Source organism: Macrosteles quadrilineatus, unplaced genomic scaffold (assembly GCF_028750875.1).
Source record: "Macrosteles quadrilineatus isolate MER2022 unplaced genomic scaffold, UCM_ALF_1.0 Scaffold_6__1_contigs__length_79288215, whole genome shotgun sequence".
Lineage (NCBI taxonomy): Eukaryota > Metazoa > Arthropoda > Insecta > Hemiptera > Cicadellidae > Macrosteles > Macrosteles quadrilineatus.
Genome location: NW_026542599.1, coordinates 64,921,203 through 64,933,057, shown reverse-complemented (window position 1 = coordinate 64,933,057; position 11,855 = coordinate 64,921,203). Strand labels below are relative to the sequence as shown.

General features: G+C 33.8%; 2 protein-coding genes across 2 annotated transcripts in view; one reads left to right on the top strand and one right to left on the bottom strand.

Moving 5' to 3' along the window:
* LOC128996772 (zinc-regulated GTPase metalloprotein activator 1-like) overlaps nt 1–11,855 on the bottom strand; it is a 97,153-nt gene that overhangs the window by 54,107 nt on the left and 31,191 nt on the right. The window lies entirely within an intron of this gene.
* Nucleotides 498–11,126, top strand: LOC128996774 (alpha-tocopherol transfer protein-like). Its single transcript, XM_054422237.1, has 7 exons — nt 498–635; nt 1,804–1,952; nt 4,646–4,805; nt 5,248–5,500; nt 6,823–6,933; nt 9,306–9,411; nt 10,880–11,126. Exons 1-7 carry the CDS (start codon nt 625–627, stop codon nt 11,023–11,025), a joined length of 936 nt encoding a protein of 311 aa, XP_054278212.1. The 5' UTR covers nt 498–624; the 3' UTR covers nt 11,026–11,126.

Sequence of the window (11,855 nt, the reverse complement as noted above, 5' to 3'; positions counted from 1 at the left end):
TGTGAGAAATAACAAATAAAAAAATTGATTTAAGATTAAATAGCTTTTTGCCAACAATTAAATAAGGTTTTCATAGCCAGAGCCGGTATACTGTAAGACATCATATTTATTGAATTCAATAGTGTATAAAAAATGTTATTTAAATTGAATCCAAAGTTTGACCAAGACATTCAAGGATGTTATAAGGAAAAACACAACAAAAATAAGGAAACTTAGTAAAATACCAAATTTGACTTTGCATTAATACTTAGTGTAAGCAATAAAATCCATGTCAGAAGATCTAGAGTCCATTTGTGCATTGACTATACTAAAAAAGTTTAGTATCTTAAATGATCTGTCCAAGCAAAAAATATGTAAATAATAAAAATATGGGTCAAGAGAGACTAGTGATATTGTGGTGGGGCGGGGGCGGGGGGGGGGGCAATAACTGGATTGGGCTGTAATCAGCAAGGCTTAACAGCAATGACCTTGACAACATTTGAGAGCTCTACATCTGCATGCACTCCACAACACAACATAACCTAACTTGTTCCATACTGTCACTGTGCTTACTGTCAATGATAATTAACAGTTTAATATTTCAGCTTACACCAGTAAAGTGTGGAAACGTTGTGTGGAATAACCATGTCTCTCAAGTAAGTACATACAAGTAACTAGATTGAAATAACCTAAATCTGAAGCTAAAAGTAACATCTTACTTCTTCTACTGTATCTTTGATGCGACATGCCTACATCTATGTTATAGTTTTTACAGTCATTATAATGTGGACTCATTATGTCTCTGAAGTTAGTAAATCTAATTTTAACTCTTCTAATATAAAAAAATATATTTCAAGTTTAGTTTGTCTGTTAGGTATGCTTTCATGTGTAAGTAGTGTGTTTGTTTAAGTTGTATTGACATTAATTTGGGCGTTTCAAAGAATTATTTACTTAGTATTATTTGTAAAATGATTTTTTTTTTTTTAAGGAGAATTTCTTGCTATTCTTTATGTCATTATCACAATGTTTATTTACAAATAATGTCAGTTAACCTTTTCAGTCACATAAACCTTAAACTAGTACACTGAACTTGTTCTTTTTTCCCTTGTTTCCATAATAAAGATAACACAAATATTATAACTGAACCGCTAGAGGCCTAATTCAAGTTACCTGAGGCAATAACCTGCCCATCGACTTGCTTTGTGTAAACCCCGGAATAATTCAATGTACCGGTATCTGCAAAACAATAGTACAAAACACGATTCACTGACTAAAAAATAGAGGCAAATGTTAAAGTTAATTATAATGATGATAATATGTAAAATTTCCTGAAAAACTTTGATTCTTACCAGTGCTCAATTTGTAAAAAAGTGAGGTGCCGGAACTGTAACCTATTTAATGTGATTGGTACCAATTTCTGCCAATATTTTTATCTTTCCGAAAAAGAGGTACCGGAACACTGTTCCACCTTAAATCGAGCACTGATTCTTACAAAGTATGATAAACAATGAGCAAAAGGTCTGCCATTAAATAGAAAAAATCATAAAATCGTCAAAAACAAAGTCTAATATGTTTAGTCAATTAACGTACACAGGGTAACTATTTGCACATTAAAAGGGAATTTGATTCATTAAGAAGACTTTGCCAAAAATAAGCATTATCTTTGGCCCTATACATTTAGATACAACAATTATTTTGCTTAAATGTTAACATTTATTTTATTGAGAATGCTTTTTGTAAAACATTTTTGGACCAATTAATTTCACTAGATAACAACAATTTATATACATCTCCCTATAGGCTAGGTAAATTCTGTGTTTTTAGTTTCCAGAGTATAAACCTGTCCGAGCCTACAGAAGAGTTTAAGCAGTCTGTGTGTAAGAACTTCAACACGAGTCTCGAACAGCTGGAGAAAGACGTTCTTTCACTCAGAGAATGGCTGAAGTCTCAGACACATCTACCTCAGTGCGCAAGTGAGTGTTAACTTTGACCATAAGACAAATAGAATAAATATACACTGTCAAAGGAAGGTTGCACGATGGGCCGCTAGATGTTCGATTCGCTGCCGTCATCGGTTCCTCGTCGTATGCTACCAGCAGACTCTGCAGTGTGCGCCGTAACTACACGGCACTGTGGACGCCAGAACATATGCTAAACGCAGCATTGCTGTTGTATATTTAATTCTTTTTGTCTATGCTTTGACTATTGATACAACTAGACATTCCATCCCCAAGTTAAAGTTGTCGCCGTTTTTAGAATCAAAATGGTCATGGTTGAATTGAACCCCTGTCTGGCTAATGTAAATTACTGATTTATGTCAACACAAATTTTTTCACCTGGCCAAACTGATTGATAGGACAACTTATCATGAGCTACACTACAGCTGTTATGGTATCTTTATGTCAAAACTTTATCAGTAACTAAAACTAAAGGAGTAAACCATATATACTAGGAACCACATCATTCTGTGGTTTGAATTTAAACAAATTTGGTATGTGAGAACCAACCCATGGTATCTCTAAGCTTTTTTCAACATTTTTTTAATTTAGATTTTTAATGGTTACCGTATTATCTCATAAAAACCCATAAAATATTGGAAATTTATTGGATTTTCACAAAAACAGCTAAAACGATTTAAATGAAAATTGGTACGTTAGGGTTCTTTTCGCTCCATACACAAAGTGGTACAATCCTCAACGCTTTAAAACTCCGTAACTAAAACCAAAGGAGTTTAAACCATATGTACAGAGCTAGGAACCACATCTATGGTCTGAATTTGATGAAATTTGGTATGTGAAAATCAACCCATGGAAATTCTAGGCTTTTTTCATATTTTAAAAATTTAGATTTTTAATGGCTACCGTATTTTCTTATAAAAGCCCATAAAATATTGGAAATTGGATTAAAATTAAAATTGGAACATTAGGGTTCTTTTCGCTCCATACACAAAATGGCAAAAGTTCAAAAGTTATGGCAACTTTAAAACTTATGTGATTTTACCCATAAATATCATAGTTACTCCCACTTACAGGTTATAAGAGTTGTTGACAAGCTAATAGGAGAAAGTATGTGTAGATTGCTGATATTGTTTATTCAAACAAATTTTAATCTTGGCAAGAGAACACAGAACCTCTCAACAATTCAATAATTCAAATTCAACAACCCTTCAACAATTCATTGTCAAATTATTTTTCAGTTAAGGAAGGATCAAAAGTATGTTGTGGATTTGTGAGACGACTGTACTGTATCAAAATTGATGAACACCATTCACCAACAATTTGGCCTCGATTTAAAGTATCAGGATGATTTGACTACCGCACAGTTGTAAATGTATCTAGACTTATAAAATCAACTATGCGGAAGTCAAGTCGCTTTATGACACTCTACATCAAGGCCGAAACATCAATGAAGAGCGTTTTGTCGATTTTGCCATGTTCCCCAAACGACCATGAACTACATATGTGACCATGGATCCAATAAGGAAAAAGAAAGCTAGTATTCAAACAAAAACCAATTAAAAATTAATTTTACGATAAGCAATTTGCTGTTAACACGATTAAGTCTTCCCTTCTTAGTTCTTGTGTGGAGATTAAATCTAAGATAATGAATCTGAGATGATCTCGAGAATGTAACGTGAGATTGCAAAAATTAATTCGCCCGCAGTCACGGCAAAGCTGCTAACAACTGGTTAATGAAACATTGAGTGATGAGTGTAAACAGGAAATAGAACAGGAAGATGGTGCTATTAGATACGGCCTGAAGCAGTGTTAGATCAACACCGAAGCTGGTATCAATCACAACAACACACAAACACTGACTGGCTAAAGTCACAGAGGAGGAGAGTATCAGAGAAATGAAAGGGAAAAAATTGAATTTAAAAATTTCATCTAAACTGGTTTTTTAACTTTGGTCTTCTGAAAGTTGGAAAAATTCTCTTTATCAGTAAGTTTGGGCTACATTACGAATTTATGTAATAACATATGTCAAAACAGGTATGGGTTTACTTGTTAAGTTCAAATAGAGAGGTTTTATAAGAGCTATTAACACACAAAAAAATTATTTCAATGAATAGTGTTTATGGTTTCTAGGGCCATTGAAACCTAAAAGTACATTGGTACCAAACATGTCAACTTAGTAGCTAAATTTTCTTTTAGGGAAATTAGCTCAAATATATTTCTTAATGAAACCGAACACTTTATATGAAATGAAAGATAAAACACTCAAATGTTTGTACTAAACCTCAATACAGAATGAAAACAGCACAAAAGTAAAATTATTTTATGTGATTTTTAAGTACAGTACTCTATTAACAACAGCATTGTCTCTTTTTCAATATTTTTGGTTGGTGTTTTCTTTTGGTAAACTGTTAGTAAATTTTTTTCAAGTTGGCCTTAAAAAAATGATATCAATATTTTAAGCTGTAAGTATTTATTACTTTTACCCAACAACTGCTCAAATGTCTAACCTACTATAATATGGTCTTCTCTATCATAGATATTTCCACTTTAAAAGTTGCTTATGAATCTACAATGGGTTTAAAGGTTCCTGGTTTTTGGGTACGTGGTATGTTATAACCCATAAATCAACCGAGGGGTTAATAATATTACAACTTAAGGTGATTCCTAATAATTTAAAAAGCGTAATTTGGCTTATTTTCTTTTTCCAGGCGACACAATGTTAAAAGCGTACTTGATAGCCTGCAAGAATAAAATGGATAGAGCCAAAACCAAAATAGAGAACTACTACGTCGCAAGAGCTGAGCTTCCTGAGATATTCTTTGATAGAGATCCGACCAGTCAGAAAATTACAATTGACGGAGAAATCATGTAGGTGATCATAGGTAATCACGAGGCAATCATATGTAGACATGTAGGCAAATAATATGGGTCAAGTTAGGTTGTACACAAACAATTAAAAATGTATTTTGGCCTTAGTCACTAACAAGACTACAAGATCGTACCACTCATCCTTTACTCATATTTGGATTAAAATACGCACCTAGTGGTGTCCCCATCTTAAATAATTGATTGGTTGATTCACATCTTAGGATGCTTGTTTCTAGTTCGGAACTGTTTACACATTACTTCAGGCTAGTTCTAGAGGGGGTCTCGTCATTATCGGTGATTGGTAAGATTTGAACCTAGAACCTTCGGATTTAAAGCGTCACACTCTACCTCTTGACCAACTCGCTCCCCACTGGTTTTATTTTAGACTCCCCAATGTTATAGTATTCATATTTCCGACTCACTTATACTTATATAATTCCAGACACATATACACACTTCCCAAACTGACTCCGGACGGCTGTAGAGTGAACATGGTCGGCTTCAGAACCACAGAGGCAAAGAAGTTTGACACAAACGCTTATTCCAAGAGAACGCTGATGGCCGAAGACATTAAGATCAACAAGGAAGCGTTTGTGAACGGAGCTTATTTTGTGTTTGACGGAAGATTCATGTCGATGAGCCATGTGATGAAAGTGACTCCCCGTATGTGTTACAATTTGGTACACTGTGCCCAGGTATGTAACGCCAAAAACACACTTTAAGCTTCTGAAAATAATAAATGGTATTAGCAAATAAATGGTACCGTACCTAAATAAATGGTATCAGTAACCTGACACATGCTTTCTCCAGTTAGCTTGTCAACAACTATTACTGACAGTGGGAGTAACTATGATATTTTATGGGGAAAATCACAAAGGTTTCAATAGCTTTTGAACCGTAATATTTACAGCATTAGGGGTTGTATGGTTTTGTTTAAAAGTAAAAGGACTATAACATACTAAATTTACTAATTTTTTTTTATTTAGTACCCATATAGCGAATTTCAACAAAATTACATGACAGGTCTATAGCTCTGTACACATCCACACACACAAAGATTACTTCAAAATAAGAGTTTTTTTTGGATCAGGCCACAGAGGAACCCAAAACGAAGATATCCACCCAAAGCTCAAACTTAATAATTTTGACTAAAACAATACTTTCTCTATAGGAAGAGAAAGTAAAAAGGAGCCTAAAAACTTAAACAGAGACCTTCGATTTTACCCCATACCTATGTAATTGGGAAACATACTGTGATTCAGAATTACAAACATTTCAACCCAAAAATATCACGAGGATGCAGGCAAATATTTTTTGTTCAGATGTTTTCTTTGCTTACATTTAATTTTGAATAGTATTTTTGTTCTGTATTAAAGCCCATTTTCCCCCTTTTATGTCCCACATTCACATACTAGGACGCTAGTTCTAGCCTGGAACGGTTTTACACATTACTTCAGGCTAGTCCTAGAAGGTCACGGCATAATCACATATCCACTGGTCATTGGTGGGATTTGAACACGGATCCTCGGGCTCAAAAGCTTGAGCTCTACCACTAAACCAGCTGGCTCCCTTAAAAGCTTAATTTAGTGCCCATTAGAAATTGTTTTCTTTCACTGCCCGAAATATTGTGTCAAGTAATTTTCCTGAGTGGAAGTCAAGGTCTGTAACCAACTCATCCTCACACAAAGCAAAGTCAAGGTTAAAGAAATCCATCTTAAAAATAAATATAGGGAAAAAACCGGTGGTTTTACTGCTAAAAACTACACATATTTATTGGAAATTTGGTTCTTTCTATTCTAATTGAATACATCCCAAAATGTTTATTTTAGAAACAAATCCGAAATCAAATTCTCCTCACATTTCAAACTCCGAGTTTCCTGCTATCAAGGCCTTACATCTCACATAGTCATTCAACTATTCAAGGTGGTCGAGTCTGACTAAAACAAACTAGACATGTTGTAAAACCTAAACCAGGACGTTACCAATAAAATTTTACAGTTTAAAATCTATATTGCAGAATGTCCTGCCAGTCATCATCAGGGGAATTATTTTTATAAACGCTCCTTCATACCTAGAGATAATACTGAGCTTCCTGAGACCATTCATGAAGAGCAAGTTGTTCCAGAGGGTAAGATATTTGTTTCACACTATATTAAGCTGTTCCAGAGGGTAAGATATTTGTTCCACACTATATTAAGCTGTTCCAGAGGGTAGGATATTTGTTTCACACTATATTATGCTGTTCCAGAGGGTAGGATATTTGTTTCACACTATATTATGTTGTTCCAGAGGGTAAGACATTTGTTTCACACTATATTAAGCTGTTCCAGAGGGTAGGATATTTGTTTCACACTATATTATGCTGTTCCAGAGGGTAAGACATTTGTTTCACACTATATTAAGCTGTTCGAGAGGGTAAGATATTTGTTTCACACTATATTAAGCTGTTCGAGAGGGTAAGATATTTGTTTCACACTATATTAAGCTGTTCCAGAGGGTAAGATATTTGTTTCACACTATATTAAGCTGTTCCAGAGGGTAAGATATTTGTTTCACACTATATTAAGCTGTTCCAGAGGGTAAGATATTTGTTTCACACTATATTAAGCTGTTCCAGAGGGTAAGATATTTGTTTCACACTATATTAAGCTGTTCCAGAGGGTAAGATATTTGTTTCACGCTATATTAAGCTGTTCCAGAGGGTAAGATATTTGTTTCACACTATATTAAGCTGTTCCAGAGGGGTAAGATATTTTTTTCACACTATATTAAGCTGTTCCAGAGGGTAAGATATTTGTTCCACACTATATTAGGCTGATTCTAGACAATTATTGTTATCAGATGTGTTTCCCTTTTTACTTTATTATGTTATTTACTAGTATAGGGTACTGTCATAACCTTCTCTACAACAACATGTCTATTGCCATCGTAATAACAGAAATAACAAAAGTGTAAACATAAACATTTCCTATACTGTCCATTATAAATTAGTGCACCAGCTGTTTTGGTTTGACGGGACAGCTGTTTTGCCACTTTTGTCTTGCTGCAGCCTTGTGAAGGAGGCTACGATACTGTGGATGGCTTGATATAAACACATGTTACACGTCTTTTGTTTACTTTTTACCTAACGTTGCTACTTGGCAACCCATAAGGCCAATGGTAATTGTTTTCAATTTTCAATCAAGTTGTGTAGCCAAATACAAGTTTTTCTGAGGTAGTGGCTTGAGCTAATCAAGTTTTTAGACCTTTAATTCCAAAATTTAGTCAAAATCCTTCCGCTGGATATCGAGATAAATGTTACAGACCAACAAACAGTTTGTATTAAAGTATAGGATTAGTTTAACAAGTACATATTTTTTAGCTACCGGTACATTATAAGGGAAAGTAAGTAGTATGAAATTAATTAATTTTCCAAATTTGATCAAAATATGTTCATAAATAAGCACACTACCACGGTTGATTTATTTTAAATAAGAATTTTTAATTTAAAGTTTATTAATTTTTTCTGGAACCATTAGGTATATAACAGCGCTTTAACATACTAAATTAGCCTAAATGTTTATAGGCTCTACAAAATGATTTAGAAATAAATTGCAACATTTTATGTTTAGAAGGTGTAAAATGAAAAAAAATACTCCCATAAAACTGCATTCCTTGGTACAATCATGCTGGTTCCCGAAATCGTTGGAATAAACGTAGTTTACATGTTTGTACCTAATTCCATAAAAATTGCATAATATTTTAATTGAGTTATTGAATAAACTAGACAAAATATAAATGAATTTGAAAGGATGGTGTTTTTAGCCTTTGGGTATATCAAAGCGGAAAAGGAAAGCGATACAGGGTCTAGGTCTTACCATGAGACCTATGTTAATTAGACTCTTGATAATTCAAAATTAGTGGGCCAAGCAGATAAATTTGAGTTATGAAGAGTATCAATTTATTAAGAGGAAAATAAACCATTTGAATTACAAAAAGTTAATATTTAATAGCCTACTGTATTGCGGAAGGTTCAGAACGTTACGATTACAGCTTATTTAAGATACAACAAATAGCTTTTTTTTTTGTTACTTTTCTTCAAATTTTGTTTGCATTTCACTATTTATTTTTGTGTCGTCAATGACATTGACAAACTACTGGGCTAACAGGATGTATTGTTTTCTGTTATGACAGGAAGGAATCCCTCCCTTCCAATTATAGAGTGTTTTCCCGAGACACTTTGAATCACTGCGTGTTCCAAATCGGACTGCCCTCTGCTTCGACTTCAAAATACAGAGTGTATCAAAATGCATAGTAAAACTTCAAAATATTAAGAGATTCTCTACAGACTGAGCTTTTATTTTGAACAATTGAATGTTTAAATAACCAAAAGTAGACTGCTTACTCTAAACTAATTGGTGATTGGATTAAATTAGTTGGTGTGTAATTAAGTTGACGGAGAATGTTATGCTCTATATGAAAAATTCACTAAAAAGGGTGACAAGGTCAATTGTGTTCTAGATCCATGTACACACTAAGGGACCAGAAGTGCTGGAGATGTATTTCCCCATAGCTCTCTTGCCCAAAGACTACGGAGGAGAAGAGGACAACAGTGACCTACTGAATGGTGTGTGGCAAAAGTTAATTCTAAACTAAAGTCTTTTACAAACTCTCGTTATGTCAGATATAATTAACAAGCAAGATGGTTCAGACATAGTCTTGCTGTAGCCTTAGTGAAAGAGAAAATGTCATCAAATGAAGACCCCTATTAAAAATACCTCTGCCGCAGAAAACCTACAGACTAAGCGAATTTCCATTTATGAATTTTCTCCATGAAGATTTGGCCTGTACAAAAACACTACAATAGACAAAATAATTGTATTTTAAGCTCAACAAAATGGCTTTAATGAAAATTGGGAATTTTTATGTTTAAGGGGTTGAAAAGTTAGAAAAAAAACATTTGTTGAAAGATATTAAAACCCCATAAAATTGTGTTCCTATGACCCGATCTTGACGGTTCGTAACTTCATTCAAGTGTATTTAGCCCTACTTGTTCAGGCCAAAATTTTGCCTGATAATCGGACCAAAACTACTCAAGTTATTGTGTTATTGGACACACGTGTATACTCAAATAAAAATTTCAAAGAATAGTATTTTTGACCTCTTGGGCATCAAAATGAAAAAAAAAATTGGTACCGTGCCACCTACTTAGCTACTTCCGTAGCTATAGCTACTTCCCCATAGGGAAATTCGCTAAATTAATCTATATATCAGTGGACACTTATACGATTAAAGATAAGTAAGATGTATCAGAGGTGTAACTCAGAACCCTTACATTCCGATAACTTTCAACCGAGCTCTCAACGATATATTATACGCAAGCCTCTCCTGCCCAGCTCACCCACAACCACAATAAACTCTAAATAATTTTAACACTAGAAGCTCATGCTAGATTTATAAGCTTTGATATAAAGTTTTCTCTTGGCTGAGATTTAGTTGTTACTGAGTAATGATTCCCTTTTTACTGAGTTTAAGTTCGATTTAAATATTTTGAAAACAATACTAAGTTTTGATGCCCTACCTCGAATTTGATTCGTTCATAGCAAGTGATCAAAGAGAAACCCTAATGGTTTATCATTTTGATGTTTTGATTAATTTCGAAATATGTTTGTTTTACTTGAGTAATATCTTTACCTAAGACAATCATATTTCACAGTAAAATAAATAGTCTACAGTACGATAAAAAAATAAAGACGTAATTACAGAACTTACGATGAAACACATCTTTTCCAAAGGAGTTCTAATTTCTTTGGAGGATTCCATGTTATAGGAGTGCCAATGCCTCTTCCCATTTAACGACGCTACGATATCGGTTCATTGGTGCAATCGTTCATCCATAATGTAGGTTTTACGAGTCGCATCATCATACGTGTAGCCTGCTGCCTTCAGAGCGTCCTGTAAATTTAGCACCCTGAATCCCGTGACATCTGCGCAACAACATTGTGGCTTAACTAACATAGCCCTTACAGCGTCAATATTTCATCAGAAACTTAGTCACATTTCTAATTTCTACTAATTATAACTTTTCTTTACAGAGTCCTGGATGAAGTGTTTGAGAGATAATAAAGACTGGTTTTTGAAAGAAGGACAGCTAAAAGCTGACATAAAAGTAGCTCCAACCGAGAAAAAGAAGGAGTTTGAAGAGATGCAGGGATCTTTCAAAGCTCTTGCTATTGACTGAAGAAATCCAGGTGATTGTGATAGAGCAAGGGTTCAACTGTTTTGAAAAGAAATAATGAAGAACAGTACAAAGAAGAAATGTAATTTACATTAACTAGGATTTAAGAGACCTTAATTTTTTGTATAAAGTTTGTTAAAATATTTATAAAATTTATTATAAATGAAAATTCTTGTAAAACATATTTTCATGACTTATTCCCTAACCTTAAAAATCCAACATGTATTATATTATGGTTTATAGTCAGTCAATGATATTAATTAAACTAATACCCCCGCCGCAGCAAACCTGCAGACTAAGCGAATTTCAACTCGTCTTATTACATTTTTGCTCAAATATTTCCATAAATAAGACATATTTTTATTCCCTATTTAAATACATTAGATTTAACGAGTGCTTGGGTTTGCTGCTACGGGGAAGGTAAAAAGTGTTTTTTGACTATACGTCAATAGTATAGGATGAAATAAATAAATTTGCCAAATGTTATCAATATATATCCATAAACAAGTAAACTACAACAATTTTCATTTTCTCCATAAGAATAACATGGGAATTTTAAATTACACTATTTTTTAATTTTCTCCGTGACCGTTAGGCATACAACAGCGCTTCAATATACTAAATTATTTCTTTTTTTAAGCTCTACAAAACGGTCTAAAAATAAATTGCAAAATTTTTTATTTTTAGGGTCAAAAATGGGAAAACCCCATTTTTACCCCATAAAACCCCCCATAAACCCCCGTTCCCATAGTCCGATCATGCTGGTTCGCGAACTCGTTCGAATAGACATAGGTTTACACGTTAATACCAAATTTCATCGAAATCGGATCATT